Genomic DNA, 24,536 nt, shown 5'->3' with positions numbered 1-24,536 from the left:
ACAACAGCAGTGATAAACAACAGCAGTAGCAACAAACTTGCTGGATGGTGAAGAATCGTCGGCGGAGCCTGGGCAGCTGCCCTAGCTAGCCGGATGCTGGCTCCGCCATTGTGTGTGTGTGTGTGTGTATATATATATATATATATATATATATATATATATATATATATATATATATATATATATATATATATATATATATATATATATATATATATATATATATATATATATAGGAGATGGTTTACCTCTGCACTTGATGATCTGATCAACAGTGTTCGACATGATTAACAGATGATGATGATGAAATCAATATATTACGATCGTAATTAATTAAAGTAAGTGAGATGCGAATATAGAATATATGAGTGAGTAGTTTGGTTTGATTTGATTTATGCTACGATATCTTTTAATTTGAGCATTAACATCGGCACTGAAATTTGAACTCTTGCTGAATTTCCATTGAATCTAACTGTGCAACCCAATTTGACGACCTACAATAACACGTTGAATAAAAGAATCATAAAATCAGGAAAACAATTGATTCAAGCAAAACACCAAAGCCACGCATGATGCTGAATCAGATATATAACCTGCACAAGAATTTTCTCTCCATTGTTCTGCTTAACTGCATGCATAAAGTTGTCTAGAAGCTCCGCATATTCCTAAACCATGATGAACAAACACAATGTTAGCAATATAGAAATTTCACACCCAATGTACAAAATCTAGTGATAGTTAGGGATGATCAAACCTTCCCAGTTGCTCGGTTATGTCTAATGCTAATGTAAAACTCATCATTCACCAACTTCTCATTGTTTGTGCCAACATCGATCGCTATCACATGAAAAGAGAAAGTGAAGTAATGTTAGAACAAACATGAATATGAATAAGAAGTCTCAAGAAGATTCATAATTCATCATTAGGGTTTATGTGAAGGAATCAAAATTTTTAAAGACCTCATACAGTTTTGCAGAACAATCATCGGCTTATTCTTTACTAAAAATCACAAATAGACTTTGGTTCACAGTAAAGAGAAAAAGAATAAGTTAACATCTGAGTCAAATTTTTTCAGTGCCAAGGGATTACAATTCAAAACCCTAAAATTCCATCATCATCGTCATCATCATCGTTACAAAGTTTCCAAAAACAATGAGAAGAAATAAAAAGAACACAGTTCATATTCAGTAAACCTGATACAACACTAACATTCATGAAACCCTATTTCATCATCATCTTCCTTATTATTTACACAAACCCTTCAGAAAATATTGAGAGAAGAAGAGAGATTATAGAACTCAAAATACCAAAAAACAAAGAAAGATCTCACTGATTTGTTGTGACTTTCAGCGTCACCAACATCATCATCAATTTTCACGATCGTAACCCTCAGCAACAACCATTAACGGTTCAGAATCAACATCACGATATAATCAACAAATGTGTTCATCATCACCATCAACATCATATTCAGCATCGCGAACTCAGCAACAAACCCTTAAGGAACAACAAACCCATCAACCAACAACCAGATTCAATAACAAAACTGCATGCACAGAAATCAGAAGAAGAACGATATCAGAGAAAGAGTTAGGAAATTGGTTTACTTTTCGGAAGAAAAATGAAGAGAGATAGTGTTTGTATTGATTGGGGCAAAATCATAGTTGCAAGCAATCTGAAAAGTTGAGCCTGCAGATTTGATAGGGAAAGATTTTCAATGAGTGAAAAGGTGAATAGGGTTTTGCGAAAAAAGAGAAGGAGAAAGGTGAGGAAAATAGAGAAGAGAAGTGAAATTGGAAAGAGAAAGCAACCTGATGCAAAGAGAGTGTCCACGTGTATAGTCTAAATGAAGAGAAATTGAGAAAAGGATATTTTTGGTATTTCCAGATCAATTAACTTTCTTATATTGTAGATAAGATTGTACGCTATCTGTCCTTTATCCGGAAAAAAATATTTGATACAAAAAAATATATTATATTTAATAGAGGTGGAATAGATCAAATTAACTAGCAGAGGGCTACAGCCTAGTCTACACAGGCTTAAGTTAGACCTGACTATTTTGTTGCAAATCGGACTTAAGCTTGACAAAGTCTAACTCGGCACTTCATATTCCCACCCCTAGTATGTAGTTTTCAATACAAAATTTTGTTTGGTGGATTGCAAATTTATTTCCAGAAATATACGTTGAAATATTTTTCATTCCCATGTTTATATTAAGTTTTCCCACGTTTGTATTAAGTTTTTCAAAATTATGCTTAAGAACTTTTTATTTCTACTAACTCATTTTACATATAGGGTGTGTTTGTTTCGTTGCTAGAAAAAAGATGCCTGGAATCCTGAGGCTGAAAATAGTTATTAAGGTAGATGGGAAAGTAAAAAAGTGTCTTGGAATAAATAATACCCACAAATATAAGTTATTCATAAAATTTTAACTATTTATTCTCATGTCAAAGGTTGGAAATTATATATTCCATGGAAATAAAAAATAACCAACTCAAACTACCCACTTTCATATTATTTAAACATATTATTTTATATTTTTAAAATTTTAAAATTATAAAAAAATAAAATTCTAAATTATTCTCTGAAACCTTTAATTATTTACCAAACAAATTGATAGGAATAAAATTCCTGAGATTGTAATTTAAATCCGTCAAACAAAACGCACATATAGTTTTATGATTTTTTATTCTAATGTTATAGGGTGGGAATCTTACATTCCCATAGAAATAAAAAATAATCACCCATAACTTCCCACTCTCAAATTTTCAACCCATTTATTTTATTTTTTAATTTTAAATTAAATATATTTTATAAATATTTTAGGGAAATTATAATTTTTCCAAACATGTAGACGGGAATAAAATTCCCAAAAATAATCTTAAAAATAATATTCCCAAGATTATACTTTTAATCCTTGAAACAAACACAACCTTATACAACATAAATCTACCAAATTATAGTAGCAACTGAGTTAGAAAATCAAACTTAATATCTATTGTAATAGAAATTATTTCAAATACAAACGTGCAAATGAGACACGGGTCAAGAATAATGGGAGAAAATATTTCATGTCGGGAAAAGTAGCTGAAAATAGTTTGGTGCGTGTATTGTTAGGATTCTTAGAGTTAAGTCGGAAAAGAGTTTTCATAGTTTCAATGTTATCAACAAAACTAGCTTTTTCTTTGTAGAAATTTGTGATGGGTTGTAAAGGTTAAATAAGTAGTTTAGACACTGGTGAATTGTAAGCTTTTAGTTTTAAATGTCATACTTTAAATTTCATAAGCCGTAAGCCCGTAACCTTGATTAAAAAAAGTTCAATTAAATTAAATAATATCACATTCAATACCAAGTTAACCCAGGCAAAAGCAAACCGATACCAAAAAAAACTCATACCTTCAAGATATACATGAATGTTATTGATTTAAGTTTGGATACTGTTATACAACATATTTCCTAGAACGAACAGTAACGAGGAGAGGCTAGCACCAAAAAAACAGGCTTGTTGTACGTATTCACCTGTACTTGATACACATTTTAGAAATAAAACTAAAGCCCAACCCAGTAAGAACGTCCGTTACTGTTGTGGATTGGAGATGGTGAAGGAGATGTTACGCACCACTCATACCAAACCTGTTTCAGATTCAAAAAAGAATTCAGTATTTTAACTAAAAGGAAACAGAGACGGTGGGAGGAAGACAAAAATGATGAACTGAAATATTAAAGTTCGCTAGAGAGATAAAATCAACCTTCTTAGGACCACAACAGCGCCAGAAATCTACTTCAAGAGTAGAACCTGGTTTCAAGCAAATAGGTGACCTTAAAGGGAAAAATATTGAAAACCTGCAGACAGAAGAGAACAAAGTATAAAATATCAGTTGAACTAGGTACAATAAATAACACTGCAACAAGAACAGATCAGCACAAAACATGGTGTTGGACATCATTACAGTACACACTTGAATTAGTAAAAACCCAGAAATATTATGCAAGACACGTAAACTCTAAACCAATCAAAACAGAATCGTATAACAAAATACAAGTAACAAATCTCATTACCAGCTGAACATGTTTGGTGTAGCTGTTAAAGGTTCAATCCCAAGATGCACATCCTTGTAAAGAGTGGCATCAAAGTAGCCAGCAAATCCTATGAACATGAGGTACACAACGTCAGTGCCAAAAAGATAAATATAACATCTGCAATGAAGAGGGTTCATTTGCATCATACTTGATATGAGATAACATTAGGCACTGAGTGTGTATTTGGTGTGAAAAGATTTCACACATTTTTAAATATCTAAACCATTTAACAACCATGTCCACGCAATTTTATTAATTCTGAACAACATTACTATAATTATGTTTTATAAATGACAAAGAGAACCATCACAAAGTAGCTTAGATAATCAGTGTTAGATTTTGAATATCTGAGACAATAAAAGCTAATATCTGAATATCTTAAGAAATCATTTCCAATAAGGTCAAATAAATCCATAAGAATAGATATAGAAAAACACCACTAAAACATTTCCAATAATGTCAAGTAAATCCATAAGAATAGAAATAGAAAAACACCACTTACCATGTACCATTGTCGATCCAGTGTCATTTGGTATTGTAAAATGCAACTTTTTATAGCGTTGATTGCTTTGTCTATCATCAGCGGGTTTTGGATGAGTAAATGTAAAAACCTAAGAGAAAACCAACAGACAGAAAAGAAATTAAATAATCAATAATAACGAGACTGAACACACATAACTAACATGTAAGCCAAGAATGGTTAATAGATTCATATCAAATATATAAATAATAAAGTGCACAGTAAGAAAACGCACGGATTGACTTGGTGCAAGTCGAGCTGCATTGTGTATTTTAACAACATAAGCAGTTTCAAAGTGTGAAATATCTTTATGTGCCTTAACCTGAAATACAACCAAAAGTGAGTACATTAATTAAGTAATAAATAAATTTAATAATAAAAACTGAAATTGGAATATAGGAGATTTTTACATCGTTGTATAACTTTGAAGCTGTCACTGGTTGAATGAAACTTGTGTACCTGAAAGCAGGTATTACATAAAAGAGATTACAATAGATCATTGTATAACTTTTAAGGTTATTGTTTTTTAGTTCCCACAATACTGGTCATCACTTTATCAAAAAAAAAAAAAAAAAAAATTCCAAAAGATGAATTATTGTACACAACAAAAGGAATTTACATACGAAGAAGGTATTGAAATTCCTCCAGGCTTTAAAAACCTCTGAGCTCCATCAAGGCACTCGGGAGATAGTTCATTATCACCAAAAGAACCTAGCAATTCACTAACCTAAATTCAAGCCAACAACAATCAGACACTAACATAGACAACAAAATTCAAACAATTAATAAAGTGGCAATAGGAAGTTACCAATATGTCAGCTTTTTCAGGGGCATTCCAATAGCGCATGTCGCATGAGACTATAGTAACAGTATCCTCCCATCCCTCTAATCTAACTAATGCCTGTTTCAACAAATGACTTGTCAAAATTGATTGAAGGATAATCCCAAACAATGGTAAGAATAAGTAAACTTATTTATATCTTGTACTAACACAAAATAAAAGACGATTAGAAAACACAAAATCAAGAAATTGAAACTACACTCTCATGAACAAGAGATAAAAAAATGTTACATTGACCTAACATTAAAGGAACTATATACTCATCTTACCTACCATGTTTACATACAGACTAAAAACTTAAAACAACATTTAGCAAAAAAAAATAAGACAAAGAGCATTGGTATATACTAAAACATTTAAAACACACTTCCCTAAATATAATAATTGAACCATTGTAAGTTTAGAAATTGAATTGAGTTTTTCAGCTTCAGTAATAAATAAACAAATAACATTATATTGGAACATCATTTCAAGGAACCACTGTAAGTGAAAAGATAAGAACTAACGTGAAGGGTAACAACTGCATTTGGATTCTTCTCAACAGCGTAAACTTTAAGCTTGCGCCCAGTTTCTTCTGAAGCCTACAAATGAATGAGCAAAAAAAAAAAAAAAGGTTAAAAAGTTACAGTAAATCCAATCAGTATTCTACAGAGTCTTTTATTGTAAAAAATTAGATAAAATATCACACCTGTAATGATGCCCGCACAAGAGGTCCACGCCCTGCCCCAACAACCATTAGTACCTAGCAATGAGTAAAAACAATTAAACTCCACCTCTGTACTATTTTGCACAGGCATCCAATGTGCTGTTTATCAAGCACAAAAATAGCAATTAAAAATAAAGGAAAATTGTACTCAATTCCCTTGAGTTGTCTTAGCTAAGACATGCACCAAATCTTGTATTTCAATACATTGACCTCCCCTCAACTACACATGTCTCCCTTCTATTGTGTAAAAATAGAGGGAGGGACATTTAAACATAACTGAGGGAAGGTGAAGCAATTTTACAAATTAATAATTTAAAAAATAGAAGGGTTTGAGGGGAGGTGAAGCAATTTTACAAATTAATAATTTAAAAAATAGAAGGGCGTGTCTCGATTAAGCATAATCTAAAGGTTATGCGTCCAATTTCTCTTGATTCTAAAAATAAACATTTAAAAATCAAACATGAGAAAAAAATCTTACAAGGGTTTTAACAGATGCCTCATTATCAGGAATCATGTCCAGCATTGCCTTACTTACTGCTCTTTGATACTGTAAAAATAAAAGTTAATGATTAGACACATACAAAACTTGAAACCCAGGTCAAAACATAGATATAAATTTTTAAAAAAACATCCGACAATACTTGATGTATGATCACATTCAACAGCTGACTTTACAAAATATCATTTAAATTACCCAAATAAACAAAAATAGAAAACAGACATCAGACATTGGACTACAGTTGAAAATATGTGAGGGAGAGAGTCACTAAACCATAAAGCTCGTCATGTTTGTAGAAGAAGTGCTATTATATCTATGGGATTTAAAGGTCAGAGAGAAACCATAAACATAAATCAGACGATTGAAGTTGAGAATAAAATTTATATATTGCAATACCTGAATGTATTTCATAGCATCTTTCTCAAAAGTCTCATAAGTACGAGCCTCCAAATTATCCATCAAAGGCTGTACAAAAAAATTTCAAATCTCAAGATTTTGTATTTGAATTAGCAAAAGAATAGAAGCCAACAAATGATTAGAAAGCATTATGACAAATAATGCTTACTTGCAAAGGTGACTGTAAATAATCCCTGTATCCAAGCTGGCATAAAAAACTGGGAGTCAAAAGAAGATAAAGGCAATAATGACATGCCAATATTACAAACATATGTCAAGATAAATACCTCAAAACGTTCTTGCTCGGGAAGAGGTTCCAACTTTTGGTAAAGATGTCCAACATATTCCAGATATGGACGCAAAGGATGTCTTTGTGAATCTAAGGTGCAAAACATATAACTATAAACAGAAAGTTTTGGCAAAGGACACACAATCCAAGAGCATAATAATTGAAGAAACAGTGGAACATCAAATCACAACTATCACATTGCATGCAATATACAAAGCACAAACATGTGCAAATAGGCATATACAAAATAAGGAACAGGATTAATAGAATAATAGCAGTGCATATAAATAGAATAATATTTACTATAGAGATAAATTTTGCAGCTTCTTTGCAAGCCTCATAGTAGTGCATATAAATAGAATAATATTTACAAACAAAATTACAAGGAAGAATAAGAAATTTTAGTACTACTTTCAGAAAATATTTTTCAGTTTTCATTATCTAAAATATCTGTTGATTTTAAATGTTCAACTAGAAGTTTAAAGACTCCATAGTGAACAGTTGTGATCTTGAGAATATGGAAGGGAAACAATAAATATGCAATTGTAGAAATAATGAAATTAGTATTTTCCATTTTTAAAACTTCTAAATGGTAGATCTATTTTCGAAAATTAGTAAAAGAAACTGGAGAGAAAAATAGATAACAGACCCATGATGAACAAAGAACAGGAACTTGCCTGCACCAGAACGTGAATCTACACCCACACTTGTTTTAGCATGACCAGAATTTCCAGATATAATTATCTACATAGATGTTTCAAACTCGCTCAATACCTTTTGAAGGAAACAACGATACTTGAATTTAAATTCCATTCGACTTAATCATTTAAGCAAGAATAAAGTACCCATAAAAAAACGAAATACAAAACCATAGGATAGCAAGGTTATATAAAATAACAATAATTGCCTAACTTATTTTAAGTGTGAAAACACTATTGCCTGAAAATTCAAAGAATGATTTACCTGTATATTATGGTTAAAAAACCGAGTAATCAACATCTGATGGCGCTTGGAGAGGCATGGATACCCACGGCCATTAGTTAAAAAGGACTGGCAAAATTCCAATCAAAACATTTATTTTATACAAACAATCAGAGCAGTGAGCCTAATGTTTGAAAAATAGATTATAACCACAAGATGTCCTTACATTAGTATTTACAATAGCTGCTCTAACAGACTCTCCAAACCACCGTCCTAATGAATTTGCTGAAGGCAAGGTACTCCTGATGAATAAAAATAAAACAACCCTCACAGCTTAGAAAATCAAAAACTGGATTAGTGCATTAGATGAAATGACAGAGGTACAATGAAATGTAATATATATAATAAACCAAAATGCAAAATACTCACAGAATATCAAGTGCAACTGACAGTTGACTGTGGTGCTCGCACAGCAGACGAAATGAATTCCATGTTTCCCAGGAGTCAACCTAAAATCAGGATTGAAAGTCCTAAAAAAGCACAAAAAGCATAATATCCTAATTCTTTACTGTATGCAACAAGACTAAAGTTTTATCACTGAACATTCTACCTTTAAATGATTTGATCACCAGCAAAGATACAATATACAAAAAGATAAGCAACTTATTCCAATGTCAGGTGATGAACATAAAAACAAAGCCCACAGTTCAACAGCTTTGACATTTGCAATTCCGTTCAGAATAAAAATTGATTTTTTATATTTAATACTATTTCATTTAGAACAAAAAAAGATTGGGATTAAGTTGCCATTCCTGAATTTAGATCAAAAAAAGAGGAATCTTATTAAAATGATGAGCTATTAAATTTTCATATCAAAAGTTGTATTAAATATACAGCAGTACCCCCCAAAAAATAGTTTAATATCCAGATAAAAATAATACCAAAAAACTATATTAATTTCAACCCTAACACGTGAAACATAGCATGTTCAACCCCGAGTACCAGACAAAATCAAAAATTACATGTGAAGCACACATAATACAACAAGAGTTAACTTAAGAATATGACAACTAAGAGCCTGTACGGTTTGAGAAACCTTTTGTTTACACTAATAATTACAAAAAAAATTACCAAATGTTCTTGTCTCCCATACAAATTAATGGAAAGCAAGAATTACTATAAAAACAAAGGGCATAGCTGTAGTTGTTAATGAAAAAAATGAAACATTTTCTTAACCAAAATAAGACCTAAAAAGTCCACGGTTGAAAAAAGATAGGAAAGTACATATGATTTGCCTGTGCAGAGAGAAGACCAGTGTAATGATTTACATTAACTCAGCCTAGATACAGAATATTGAAGGCTAGACATCACGGCATGCTTCTAGCATATTTACTCACCAAAGTGTCTGAGTATGCATCTGTTGACGTAACGTCATCATCTTGCAGAACCAAGGGAATCCTAAGCCATAGCTGTATTACGCAATAAAAGAGACATTAGCATAAGAAAGAAAATACATATAACCAATTACAAAGTTGGAACTCAGTGTAGCATAGCACCTGCATATTACTCAGGTCCTGTAAGATTTGATTCACACATCGTGCATAATTAGCACAAGTGGATCCTTTAGGAGCAGGAAGCAGGCAAGCCTACAGTATATTAAAAGAAATTAGGTAAACAATACAGTGCTATAAATAGCAAATGGCAGATGATGTTTGCAAGCCAAAATTCCACCTTATAAAAATGTCATTTTAGCCTACAAGGTGGATATAATAGGCATTCAGCCTATGACGGCTGGCACAAAAATAGCCATGATACTGCTATGGCAGAAACTTGACAACACTGAACGAAAAAGCCAAGCAATAGATAAAGGGTTTATTTTTCTTAGCAATTACATGCCACAGAGTAATGCTAAACAGATTTGTAGCAGATAGATACCACCAAGACACAACTTCATAAATAACAACAGTATAACAACAACATATCCATAAGAAAATATTTTTGCTTCATGCAGGGAAAGTTAAGATGGAGAATTTCATAACTCTGCAAAATAAAAAATTATGTATTGAAAAGTGAAAACCAGACAAGAGTACATGATCTGACCAGTCAAACGGATCAAATAATCTTATAAATTCTCGAAATAAAGAGAGGAGGGGGGAGGCAGTCAAAGGAGGAAGATGGCAGTGCATTTTCATGCTGGTGAGGAGAGTTTAATAAATAAAAAAAGTTAATTGAATAAAACTTAATCAGTATGACAAAAAAATTTGGAATCTGAGCTATATTTTTAACCCAACAATTGTTAGCTAGTACAAGCAATCATCTATCAAATAATTTTAAATGCCTTCAATATTTTGATCTTTTTTAATAAAGACCAAGTCATGCAGTTCAATAAGTGAACTGCCCGCTTGATCGCTCACCTAGTGACCCAGGAACAATTTATAAATGCTCGTACCTAAATTTTTTATTAATTCTTTAATTTAATAACTTAATATCTTACAAGGCATTTAATTTGATCATTTTATATTAACTTACTTTAATAGTATTTAGAATTAGATTAATTTATGTTTATTATAATATAACATATAACAAGGTCATCAAAAAAATATATAACGTATAACATTAAAAATAAATAATTACACAATTGTACTTCTTTATTCAATGTTAAAAAACCAAACTGGTTTTACAACTATTATGGAATAAGAAACATCAAACTTAATCAATATGAGTATATTTACTAGTTACGCTTAAGAACAAAGATAAAGCAGCACAAAACTAATTTGAAAGTTCCTTTAACTAGGTTTCACAAAAGCACACCTGTAACGAGAGATGAGAAGCCCAGGCTAGTTCTTGTCTAAGAGTAGTTTCAGAATCAATTCTAAAAGTCTCATCTTCCGAGTCCAAATCAATCCATGAGCTAATTTTGCCTAAGTAAAATGCAATAAATTGCCAGATAAGTTTCATAATAATAATAATGAATAGAGAACCCACTACCAAAAGAATAACAGACTGAATGCACAAAAAAGGAGTGTAACATCATCAAATGCTCAACAATATCAATATCTATGAAACGCATCATTGAAAAAACAAATAAGTGCATTCTTAAATACCAATTTTTCATACAGAAAACAAAATAAAAGTGAACAATCTTAGCAATATAAATAGAAAACATCAACTTAAAGTTATGCAATAGCTATATTAAAAATAATTAAATCAGTATGCAATCCAAGAACACAAATGATGACGGAGAAAATAAAAAGGCGGATAAATCATAATATAAATCAAAAACAACGAACACTAAATGTAAGAACGATAGACAACTCATACCAACTACATGACTACTCCACTGGGATGGGCTTAAAACCAAGTCTGACCCAGCAAATGGCGGGGCTGCAGATCCAAAACTATCCTTTGGCACCAAGCTTGGCCTATAAGAAGGATCTGTCTGAATTATACCATAAAAACATGTAAGCTCAAAAGTACCAAAATAAACTACATAAGCACGACAAATGAAAGCAGAAAATGATGTAGTTCATTAAGCTTTTACAGTGAAACCATATTTGTACAGCCTCACAGATAAAGCACAAGACAATGTTACTTTGGGTAAGCCTTCTGACCAATCATATATGAAATGAAATTTAAAAAGAAATTAAATTTTTTGTTTCCTATTGAAGAGTCTTCAGATTATTATTCATACAAGGCATTATAGCTAATTAATCAGTAATATTAAGCTAAGTAGCAGATGCCTAACATCTCTAGCAGATCTTTGAATTATCCAGATTACACAAATACACAAAAATTACAAAATCGCATGAAGAAACAGAACCAATCACAAAAATAAATCTCATAAACTGCTCCTAATGTAGCGAATTGTAGTTCAATAGAGCGACCCAGTGATCCCTCAAAAGTTTCACTAAAAAAGGCTCATTGGACCGTTTCAATCTTGGTGAGCTTACTGACCACACACACAAAGGCACAACAATGAAGCTGCAGTGTTAATGGCTAATTAGTCAGCGAACACATCCAATACAAAACAAAACAAAAAACTTCGATTATAGAACACGCTAATTGGCTTCCGTCGGAGCACATAGATTGGTACTCCGGCAAAAAGAAATTGTATGAAATGAAAACTGAATCTAAATTATGTTACCTCTTGAAGAGTCTTAAGACAATTATTCATACAAGATATTAGTTAATTAAAAGTTATCAACTACCTAGCAGTTACATAACCACTCTAACAGCAATCTCACAGATCATAGAAGACTCTGGTTTACACTAATGCACAACCAATACATAAGAGAATCGCATACAGAAACAGAACTAAACAGAAAAAATGAAACTCACAAAATTGCTCCTAGTGCCAAGAAATGTAGTTCAATAAAGCTATCTAGTGATTCCTCAAATGCTCGCGAAGGAGCAGCTTCACCGGAAAAGACTCATCGAACAGTTTCAATGTAGGTGAACTTACTGACCACACACACACAAAGGAACAACAACAAAGTTGCAGTATGAATGGCTAATTAGTCACCATAAACTATCCAATCCAATACATAAAAAAATGTTTATAGTCACCATAAACTATCCAATTTGAAACAGAAACTTTAATTTTAGAGCATACTTCTGAAGAAGACCAATACTCCAGAGAATACGAAACTGTATGAGTGAAAATTGAATCTGAACTTCATGTTAACTCATGAAGAGTCTTCAGAGTTCAGACATTAGCTAATTAATCAATATTTAATTTGACTATGTAGATGTTACTTAACTGCTCTAACATCAATCTAACAGATATTAGAAGATTCTAGATTATACCAGTACTCACACGTGACACAAATGAATTGCACACAGAAACAGAACTAAACAGAAAATGAATCTCACAAAACTGCTCTCAATGTAGTGAAATGTAGTTCAATAGAGCTATCCAGTGAATCCTCAAACACTCGCAATGGAGCAGCTTCACTGGAAATGGCTCATCGAACAGTTTCAATCTAGGTGAGCTTACTGACCACACACACAAAAAGGAACAACAATGAAGTTGCAGTGTGAATGGCTAATTAGTCACCATAAACCATTCAATACAACAACCAAAAAAAAAAACTTCACACAATTATTCATACAAGACATTAGCTAATTAACCATTATTTAACTATCTAACAGTTACTTAACCGCTCTAACAGCAATATAACAAATCTTAACACATTCTAGATTACACCAACAAAACATAAATAGATCACATACAGAAACGGAACTAAACAGCAAAATGAATATCACGTAACTGCTCCTATCCAGTGAATCCTCAAAAACTATGGAGCAGCTTCACCGGAAAAGGCTCATTGAACAGCAATCTTATATAACAATTACTTAACCGCTCTAACATCAATCTAGCATATCTTAGGACATTCTTGATTACACTAATACACTAACAATACAGAAATGAATCACATACAGAGAAACAGAACTAAACAACAAAATGAATATCACAAAACTGCTCCTAACTATAGCTAAGTGAAATGTAGTTCAATAGAGCTATCCGTTGAACCCTCAAGCTCGCAACGGAGCAGCTTCACCGGAAAACGCTTATCGAACAGTTTCAATCTAGGTGAACTTACTGACCACACACACAACGGAGCAACAATGAAGTTACAGTGTGAATGGCTAATTAGTCACCAAGAACTACAAAAACACTTCAATTATCAATTTATCAAACAGCTAGAACACGCTAAAATCAAGATAACCTAATGAATCAGTTGGAATGAGTAGGAAAGAAACGAACCAGAGGAGCAACAACGAAATCGAACTTTCCGGTGGAAAGATTGAAGGTGATGACTTCAGGTATATCATCGCTGAACTCTGTTTCTACGCCGCAAAATCGAGATTCGCTTTTATCACCTCCTCTGTCTCCGAGAGGCATTTTCGCTTCAACTGTTATGCGAACGTCGGTGGAAGAAAGAGTTGATGGCGCTAACTGATATTTATAGTGAGCTCAGAGGTTTTGATGCAGAAATGGAGAAATGGAGAAGTAGGTGAGGGTTTTGGTAGGGTTTTTGTAGAGGAAGCTGGAAACACAGCCACTAGTCACTACACTGCTAGGGTTTTACGGCTTACAAAATATTTGGGCTCTTTTGAACTAACTTCTTATTGAGTATTCCACCTAGCAACCCCGATTCTTCCTTACACCCCACTTTACCAACAATGGGGATTAGTTTTTGACTTTTTGCCAACTTTAGTGGTGTTCAAGCACCATAGTAAAAAACTAACAATACTTTTAAATTTCAGAATTTAACTATGGACACACTCAAAATGTCGCTGAAGTCAAGTCTCTTACTCACTCTAAAATATAGATAAAAATATACTGAGATTAACTTTTTTTTTTTTAGGAAGGTTAACTTTTTTTATGTGTTTGATTCATATAGTGCGGCAAATTGATAATCTTTCTTCTTCCTTCTTTATTTTTATTTAGGGATAGCTAGCAAACCCAAACTCCTGGGCCTCATTCGCACTTGAACCCGAGTCAACAAATGACAATCCGAGTTGACTGGGTTTAAGTTTGGGTTCGAGTGTCACCCGATATTTCAAGTGCGGGTTTGAATGGTGTGAAACCCGCACCCGAAATAATATATATATATATATATATATATATATATATATATATATATATATATATATATATATATATATATATTGCATATTTTTCCGTATATTCTAAGTTGAATGAAATATTTAAGATTTTCAAAACATTACATTCAAAACTTAACTATTAAAAAGAGAAGAAAAAATTTGTAAAGAAGAAAGGCCTACTTAATGCTTGGAGTATATACCTGAATTCAAGTACATCATATTATCATGGGCAAGTTTTTATTATTACTAGATAAGACACTTTTCAGATACATCGGAGCGTAGTCTGCCAGACGACCCCCTTTTCTGACCCCTTTAGGTGATGTTGGGTTGGGAGCCCTATGGAATACTCGGGTGGGCCCTCAGCATGGGGGAAGATGAGTTTAGTAGGTGATACAATATCATTTGATGGTTTGGAAGCCACTCCTCAAGGAGGATTCGAGGTGAACCATCAATACATGTGGAGATATTGGAAAAGACGATGCTTAGAATTGTGATAGCTGCAGGACTAGGATTTTTAAGTGGTCCAGAGGTACCTCACTTGGTATCTCCTCCTGGGGTTTCTTCAGGGGGTAGTTGTTACGAGATCCTACCTCTCTCATTCACCCCAACTATGTGGGTTGATTTAGTCATCGGTGAGACAGGAGACGATTCTGGTACTAAGGTGTATGAGGTGACGTCACAAGCATGAGCCTCTTCTTAAAGATCTTGCCTGGTTTGTGGCGAGCACCCCTATATTTGTTCTCATTATAATTCCCAATTTGATTGTATATACTTACTCTAACATGACTGATATATAATGCCTAGTTTGTGGCGAACACCCTTATGTCGCACTTTATTTTTGTACCTTTTGGATTAATGTACTTGATATTATCATAGTTTTAGTGAGTAGCTTTTAGTATGTCTTTGGTTGCAGTATGCTAAAAGTCCACGACACGCACATGTTAAGATGTCATGAACTATGAGCTTTCTTTTGGGAATTATAATATTCATGTACATACACTTTGCTTCCTCGAGAGGCATTACTGATGCGTACACTACTATTCAGCTTAAAAACGGTTGTCGTACTTTTAACAAAAATGTATGATGTAGTTCCAATTAATGTGTTAGAGTCGACTTCCCATTTAATTTAGCGTGTGTTTGTTTTAAAAATATATATACTTGATTTTGTTTTTTAATATAAAAAACATGGAGTTGCACCATCAGAATCCTCCCTCACGGTAATGACCTCTTGTTCATCACTATACAACTCGATAATTAAGATGTCGAGCAAGTCTTGATAGACCCCAAAAACTCATCTGACATCCTATTTTATAACACATTATAGAAACTCCAACTTGATCCCAACAACATCCAAGCGTCCCTAGATTTGTTAGTAGGATTGTTAAGTGAACAAGTGCAAGTGAAGGTCGTGTAACCCTAGAGACAGCTTGTAGCATATGATCAGACTCTAAGGCGATTGAAGTCAACTACCTCATAGTGGGCACTTTATTACCATATACATAATCTTTAGCAGACCTGCCGTTAATGCGTAAGAGGAGGTTATTTCCTCCTATTACTTGGTTTTGAAATACTCGTTTCTTAATGGGCTAGTCGCGATAGTTTGAGGAGAGTAATAAAGCGCCTACGAATGTTATTAGGGCCCTCTGGCTAGAGCTGTTAAAATGGACCAACCCATATGGATCGGCCCTCCAGGCCCAAAAATCATAGAGCTTGTGCCTTAAAATTAGAGGCCATATTTTTTCGGGCTTTTTAGCCCAGCCTTAAAAAGCCAGCTACGCATTAGGGCTAGCCAATATGGGTCGTGGGTAGCCCAATTAGGTCAGCATAGTTATAAATTTCAAAAGATATATATTATTATTTACATTGTTTACTCCTAAATAGCACATTGGTTTTTCTCTCCTCACTAAATTTTATCTCTATTCTATTCAATCTTTCGCTTTTAAATATCATACATTAATATAATCAACATTCTTGAATCGCAGTTGTAATACGGTGAACTGACTTTTAAAGAAAATGTTGCGGATAGCAAGAGTCGCCACCGACTTTTATTTTATCCAATTTTAGGAAAGGCTAAAAGAACAGAAAAAAAAAACCTTTTTGAAAGAGCTTGAGTTCGGGGGGGTAAGTTATACAAAGGGAAGGTGTAAGGCACCCTTTGCATCCATGGTTATCCATGGGCTCTTAATTGCTTAGCTCACTTTGTTTGTTTGAATTGTTTGAAAAGGAGGTGTGAAAAGTAAAAACTTTGAAGAAGAACTTTAGCTTGTAAATAAGCGTAGTCTTTTTGAAAAGTATTTGAAAATTAGTGGGAAAAAGAGTTTGAATTTTGAATTTGAATTGAGCAAGCAATTAAAAACAACCTACCCTAAGTTTGAAAAATCGTTCTTTTAGCCTTTCGGGCGAAAGGGTCTATCCACACCATGAGAGGGCAGGAAGTCTTTCAATTGGATGTTTGAAGGGTCATCGAGATATCATTCGCCATAAGACTGTCCCTTGCCATAAAGAAGGTAGGTAGTCTAAGGGAAGAATATAATAGTCATTAATCTTTTTAGGCATCATGCGAGGATACCTTAGCAATGGGACAATCATCTTATTTTTCCGAGGCAACATCGAGGGACTAGATGATTTTTATTCTTTAAGGCAACCTTGCTTGAGGTATCCTCGGAATCGAGGGACTTGACTATTTAGTACAATGGGAGGCAACAAGCAACAATTAAGGCAATAATATAAGGCAACAAGAGGAATTACCCTAAAGGTGTGTGTGTGGCACAATCACGTGGTTAACTTCGATGATATTTATCTTGTAAATTAGTGATATAATTCGGTTCAAGGCTTGCACTCCCTAAGATTACTAACCATGCAGTTTAAAATTGCAGAAATTAAAGGCAGAAAAATAAAAGTTCTACGCTATTACAATAAACACCTGCGGGGATGGGGAATTAAAACAGAAAACAAGAAATATAAATAATTAATTTAATTATCTTTATCTTGAGCCTTGATCCTCCTCGAACCTTCGATTCACTCTGAACATCTGAGAATTAAACAGAAAATAATAGGGGTGAGTGTAGGAGAGATTCATTAATAGATGAAGTAAACCCTATTTTGGGCAAAAGGGAAAAATAAAAATAAAAATAATATTTAAATAAGAAAAAAATCAAAAAAACTTAGCTTTCGATTGGTGGGGCGCGTAGCTGAAAAACCTTTGATTAACCCTTGAAAATATTAAGAATGAAAAAGAAAGGTTAGTGTATTAAAGTCCCCAACAACTACAAGGATACTAAGTTAATGGACAACATCTACCTAACAGTGATTAATGATCATGAAGAAATCAGGGTTTTAAGGCATACAATAAAATCAGGGTTTAAGAAATTAAATTATTATTGTAAAGAAAATTTGATATTACGAGAAAAACAAGTTTTCGATTAAATAATATAAAAGATTATAAAATTATTATGTAATAAAATAATTGTTTAAAATAAAAAAGAAAAAAGATTTATGTGATAAAACAATTTTGTTCTAAACAAAATAAGAAAAAAAAGAGTCTATGTAATAAAAAGTAAAAAGAAATTGAAATATCACTTAGCTGATCCGGTGTGGTGAGGTCTTGAGGCTCTATGGTGGATATGCATATTTTGGGTCGTCAGATCTTCTTAGCGCTGGATCTGATGGTGGCCACGTGAGGATGCATCGTGATCTTTCCTGGGCTACGCACATGGAACCTGAGAACAAATAATTTGAAAAAAAAAACAATACCGCTCCTGGGTATCGAACCCAGGACTCTCCACTCACCACCGGTGCTCCTTGCCAAATGTACTATCAACGTTATTTGTTAATTGTTCGCATATGACAAATTAAATATTAAACCATGTGGATAATGGGAAAAGTCAAAGAAACATTCGGCCTGGCCCCACACACGTGCATATGGACCAATGAGTTATGGAGAGAGAGTCTGCAGTGAGTTGACCAGCGAATGGGGCTGTGCCAACACATGGAGAGAGAACGTCACGTTTTACCAGCCAATAGCGTTATTCCAACGTGCAGTCAAAGAGTCTCCTGCACTATTCATCATCCCCTTCATTTGTTCATGCGGAAATTGCTGGGAATTTTGTCATGCTTTTACCTGCGGAATTACCTTTGTTTTTCTGCAACTTCAAAACTCAAAAAATAACGCGTTAAACATATAAAGAAAGCGCCCAGATTTAATAATTAACGGGCTACAAGCTCATTGGTGATGTCGTTTTGGTCTGAAACGCCTTGCATCATCAGAAACGAAAGCTTCCATTGTTTATGCCCTAACAATGGCATCACACGATCAAGGCACTGTAGCTTCACTACGAGGGTTCAAACCTTTCTAAATGCATGTCATGAACTTAAAAAAACAATCGAAACACATTAAAACTCACTGATACTTTCAAAACGAAAATCAAGAATGGAATGTAAATATATGGATCATGGTGCGTGAATTCTAAACATCATGGCGTGTTATGAACAACATGAACTTACTATATAGTACCTTGGGAGGAGGATTAAATGACTAAGAGGCTTTGAAACTTCTTGTAACAAGCATACGAAAGGTTGCTCCTTCTTTGATATTTTTAGAACTTTGAAACCCTAATTATTTGCTCTCTCCTTCGTCCCCTTGTGCTGAATAACTTTGCCCTTATATAGAGGGGAGAGTTAGGGTAAATATTTGCTTAAGAATCAAGTTGATTTGGTGAAAGAAAATATGAAAAGATTTTATAAAAAATTTGTTCAAATCTTTCTCTTTTTGTCCAATTTTCTTTCCAATCTCCTTTGAGATAATTTGTATGAGATTGCCCCTGAATATATGCTCAAGATATGATTTAGAAATAAACCAAACGCAATCTTTTATTTTTCCCATCATTTACTTGAATTAAATTGAATTTTAAAAGAATAAAATTCAAAATAAAATAAATAATAATGATAAAAATAATATATTAGTCATGTGGGTCGTGGATGGGCTTAGGATCAAGCATCAAGACCAAAAGTTAGGCCCATGGACTCAAAAGATCAAAATTCTTCATTTTGCACTTCATACATTTTCTCAAAATTGATCAACTTATGAAGGCCATAACTCATTCGATATTTGTCGTATGGAGATGATCTAGGACTTTTTGGAAAGCCCAAAATGTCCTCTATAAGCTACTTTGGAACACTTTTTACATTTGATGATTTTATCTTGAAGATATGTCTCCTGACAAAAAATAGCTTTTTGCGATCTTCTAGAAGGACCCGTAATGTATTGGCTCATATCTCTTATGCGGAAGCATTTATTGACCTTGGTCCCAACATCAAAGTTGTAGAGAATCAAATTTCCTTGAGAATGAGCTTTGGTTGAGGAATTTCTGAGAAAGTATGAGAGAGTTATGGCTGGTCAAAGTTCGGTTGACTTTTACCTAGAAACCCTAATTTAGCAACTTTGTACTTTTGTGGATTTTGGAATTTTCCTTGATGAATCATGATCAACCTTTGATCAAATGATGAATACAACATTAAAATGTTGATGTTCACCAAAAATCAGAAGTCTTGACTGTATTCTGACCATAGTTTGACTTTTAGGTCAACCAGTCGATTATTGATCGTTTGGACCATTGAGTGAGCAATCTTTTGAATCAGAGCTTGAAAATTGGTATGAGAAATCTATGAGGCATGTGAAAGGACATGAAGTCCATTTGAAATATCAGAAGTTAGTTATACTTGGAGAGAATCAAAACCCTAGTTGAAGGCTTGTTGCTTAGGAGACAGGTAAGTGAGCCTAATTCTGATATAACCTTGAGCAATTGAAGATCATGTGAATCAAAATCCATTGAAATATGATGGGAAAATTTTGGGTATGACAGCAGTATATTAGTTTTTCTCTTATGTTAAATATTCAAGTATTATTTTATACAATTTAGACATATATTGTATTTAAAAACACATTATAGTATTTATAAGAGATAATATAGTACTTGAAATGTATTATGTATGAAATAAAATAATTTTTAATATTATTTATAATAAATATTATGGAGTTTTTATTTTAATTTTTTTAAATAAAAAAGTTTGTTTAGGATCGGATAGTCCGAAGTCCATCTAGGGTCAGCCTCGGGTAGTAATTCTCGAGTCCATATTAAACCAGACCTTTTTGGCCCGACCCTAAAAACTCCATTGCCCGTTAGGGCCCGTCTGTTTAGGGCCGCATAACACATTTTGACAGCTCTACGTATGGCGATAGGAAAGGAAAAGCTCTTCATTTGGAATGTCCCTTTCCCCATGGCATTAGATGCAAATAATGATAGATGGGAACCCAGTAAGGGCAAGAACAATGATAGGCTCACACCAGCAGAGGACCTGTACGAAGTCAAGATAGGTCTTCCATCCCATCAGATGACAAAGATATGTATTTTGCTTATCGAGGAAGAAAAGCGCAAACTAGTCAATCAACTCACTAGAAACATCGACCTCTCCATATGGAATCCTCATATATGCCAGGAGTAAACACCATAGTGGTGTGTCATCGCCTCGTCATCAAATCTTCTGTCAAACTAGTGGCACGAAGAAAGTGGAAAGTTGGCAAGGAGAAAAGATTCTCCATCGACAAAGAAGTAAGCAAGATACTGAGTGTCGGGGTCTTCATAGAGAAAAAATATCCAACCTTGTTAGCCAATGTAATGCTAGTGAGGAAATTAGCGAACAAATGGCACATGTGCGTGGAATTTATCGATCTCTACACGATCTGTCCTAAGGACTCGCATCCTCTATCAAACACTGATCGCCTTATCGATAGTTCCTCGAGACACCATACTTTCAGAATTATGGATGCCTACTCGGAGGTAAAACCATTTTATAATTGATCCCCTGGAGTCGCCTAGGATGACACTCATGCCGAACCATGATAATTACTATTAAAATGTCACACCTTTTGGCCTCAAGAATGATGGCACCACCTACCACCGACTTATGGACGTCATGTTATCCCACCATATAGTGTGGAATATGGAGGTCTATGTTTATGACATGATAGTGAAAACCACTGATATACGTAGCCATGCAAGGAACTTTAAACATGACCTGCAATTAGTCAGGAAGTATAACATGTGCCTGAATCCCGTCAAGTACTCCATTGCGGTGTATGCATGAAAGTTAATTGGCTCCATGTTAACGAAGAGAGGCATTGAAGCAAATCAAGATAAGTGTCAGACTGTCATAGACATCAAGATCCCCATTAACGTCAAAGAAGTTCAACAGCTTACAGGTCGCCTCGTCTACTTATCATGTTTCTTTTCTTATATGAACGATAGGGTTTTCCTCTTCTTCGCTGCCCTTAAGAAGAATAAGAGGTCCGAATGGACCGGAGGATACAAAAAGGTTTTCTTAAAAATAAATTCCTTCCCCACGTCTTCACCCACCCTCACTCGCCTTAGGGGTTGAACATCATTGCTCATCTATCTTTTAATTACAGATCACGTGATGAGCTCAAGGTTCGTCAATGAGACAAATAAGGAAGAAGGCTCGTGTATTTCATAAGCAAAGTGTTCACGACGCTGAAACACGTTACTAAAAGATCATGAAGCTAACTCTGGTCGTCACTATCGGGGCAAGAAAGCTTCTACCCTATTATTAGGGTCCTAAAGTCTTCGTAAAAAATTAACTATCTTGTCTGATATGTCTTGAAAAATCCAAATCAGGCGAAAAGAATGATATATTAGGTGGTGGTACTCCCAGAGTATGACATCTAGTATGTACCAAGACAAAGTATCAAATATTAGGTTATAATAGATTTTTTGGCGGAATTTAGCTCATCGGTAGACGAGGAGATGCCCTCGGAATAAACACTATTGATCGATGATGCCTCAAATGTAAAAAAGTGGCATTAGAATAGTATTGGAAGGACCTGACAACCTACTGGTTGAACAAGCACTAAAGTTTGAATTTAAAGCTAGCAACAATCAGGCACAATACAAAGCTCTCATTGTCGGCATGGTATTCACCCTATAAATGGGCGCTTCGAGGTTGAAGGGAAAAAATGATTCCCAGTTAGTCGCCAATTAGGTCGACCGAAAGTACCAGGCCAAAGAACCATAACTCGTAAGTTATATCCATAAGGTACGAAATCTATCAGCAAGATTTACATTTTTTGAAGTAAGACATGTTCCCAGGGAGCATAACTTTAGAGCAGACTTCATATCCAAACTCACAAGTTCGAAAAATGATGGGGTTTAATTAGACACTAATACAAGAAACTCTTGTCGCTCCAATATTGAGGAGGATGAGATCTACACCAATAAGTCACCCCTGAGTCAAATTGGATGTTGCTCATACTATGCTACCGGCATGAGGACAAACTCCCTCGAGATAAAATGGAAGTAGAAAGTGTTTAAAAGAATATAGGTGCTAGAAGATACAACTCCAAGGTAATGCTAGGAGAAATGCCATAAGGTAACCTAGTATCGAGACAAGTGATTTTGCCTGCACAATAGAGAAATTTGGAACCCAATTGGTATGGATTGTACAACATATTCTAGAAGCTCCGACGTAGAGCATACAAGCTACAAAAGTTGGATGGACGACTTGTACCCAAAACCTGAAACCTTGTTTGTTTAAAATATTATTACAATTAGACTATTTGTAATTTCCAAGGGGCATATCGTTGGCCAATGTACAAACTTTTGAATGTTTATAAGCAGTGAGAACATTTTTATTACACTATCATGTATGTTGGACGTTTACGGGGAGACCCTCGTCGCCTTTTAGGCAATACAACTATGTTGGACTTCCATAGAAAGATCATTGTCACCTTTTCAGGCAATGCAAAAATGTTGGACTTCCACGAGAGGATTATTGTTGCCTCTCAAGATGATAAGAACACAACAAACTTCTACAAAAAGATCTTTGTTGCCTCTTAAGGCAATAAAAATACGTTTGTCTTACAGGAAGATTCTTGCCTCACTTAAACGAAATATGACCATACTACCCACTAGAGGCTACCTCGTCCAAATGCCTCTCCCGAGGGACTTGATGTCGCCTCAGACAAGGTCTAACCGAAAGTCTTGACCAGGGGACGCGATTGAAGTCTGATTCAAATGACTTAACTTAAATTCTTTTATAAGGATTTGATTGAAGTTTCACCCGAGGGGCTCAACATATAATCTCTCTCGAGGGACTGAAAGTCCCATCAAACATGCTCATTTAAACTCCTCACCCGAGGGACTTTATGTCTCCTCAAATAAGGTGCAACATAAAATCTTGTCTAAGGGTTTGATTGAAGTCTCACCTGAGGGGCTCAACGTCTCGCCTAAGGGGACGGGAATCTCAGTAAATATGCTTAACATATACATTCGTCTGGGAGACTTAGGGTCTCGTTAAAAGGATGCCTCAAATGCTTTGTCGTTTAAATTACTGTGTCTCTTACCAAAGCCCTCGTGCTTGAGGAATCATGTAGTGATATATTTGTAAAAGACACATTAAAGGAGAGGGGGTTGCAACCACCTATAAGAGGCGACTCCAAGCTACCGCCCGCAAGTAGGGACTATTTCGCCCTAAGTGTTCCAAACTCGCCTAGCCGTGGAAAACATGGAAAAAGACGTTCACGGTCAAAGAGAAGTCAGGGTCAGCATGTTAATTCATGTCTCGCTAGGAAATAAGGAATCAACAATCCACCACTGACTA

At 34.4% G+C, this 24,536-nt stretch overlaps 1 protein-coding gene across 1 annotated transcript; it reads right to left on the bottom strand.

Annotated features, from left to right (window-relative positions):
• Window positions 1-3,377: 3,377 nt before the first annotated feature.
• LOC131660578 (protein arginine N-methyltransferase 1.5-like) lies at window positions 3,378-14,413 on the bottom strand. The gene is made up of 23 exons (XM_058929838.1): window positions 14,020-14,413; window positions 11,574-11,691; window positions 11,064-11,173; window positions 9,809-9,898; window positions 9,650-9,721; window positions 8,682-8,761; window positions 8,479-8,554; window positions 8,295-8,381; window positions 8,009-8,075; window positions 7,330-7,421; window positions 7,212-7,247; window positions 7,043-7,111; window positions 6,626-6,694; window positions 6,130-6,183; window positions 5,948-6,022; window positions 5,409-5,501; window positions 5,224-5,327; window positions 5,011-5,059; window positions 4,836-4,922; window positions 4,583-4,691; window positions 4,060-4,147; window positions 3,750-3,843; window positions 3,378-3,633 (listed from the first exon to the last, which is right to left on the bottom strand). The coding sequence occupies exons 1-23, from the start codon at window positions 14,155-14,157 to the stop codon at window positions 3,550-3,552; spliced, it is 1,941 nt and encodes a 646-aa protein (XP_058785821.1). The 5' UTR covers window positions 14,158-14,413; the 3' UTR covers window positions 3,378-3,549.
• Window positions 14,414-24,536: the final 10,123 nt, after the last annotated feature.

The sequence above is a fragment of the Vicia villosa genome, linkage group LG3 (assembly GCF_029867415.1).
Source record: "Vicia villosa cultivar HV-30 ecotype Madison, WI linkage group LG3, Vvil1.0, whole genome shotgun sequence".
NCBI lineage: Eukaryota > Viridiplantae > Streptophyta > Magnoliopsida > Fabales > Fabaceae > Vicia > Vicia villosa.
The sequence above is the reverse complement of the archived record's forward strand: the minus strand, read 5'-3'. Positions and strand labels throughout refer to the sequence as shown.

What these genes read in the sequence shown, in the direction of transcription:
- LOC131660578 (XM_058929838.1), bottom strand. Translation starts at nt 14,157, where the DNA reads ATGCCTCTCGGAGACAGAGGAGGTGATAAAAGCGAATCTCGATTTTGC. An exon ending in TGGATCGACAATGGTACATG is followed by an intron (nt 4,148 to 4,582) that starts GTAAGTGGTGTT and finishes TCATGTTCATAG; the next exon opens with GATTTGCTGGCTACTTTGAT. An exon ending in GCTGTTGTGGTCCTAAGAAG is followed by an intron (nt 3,634 to 3,749) that starts GTTGATTTTATC and finishes AATCTGAAACAG; the next exon opens with GTTTGGTATGAGTGGTGCGT.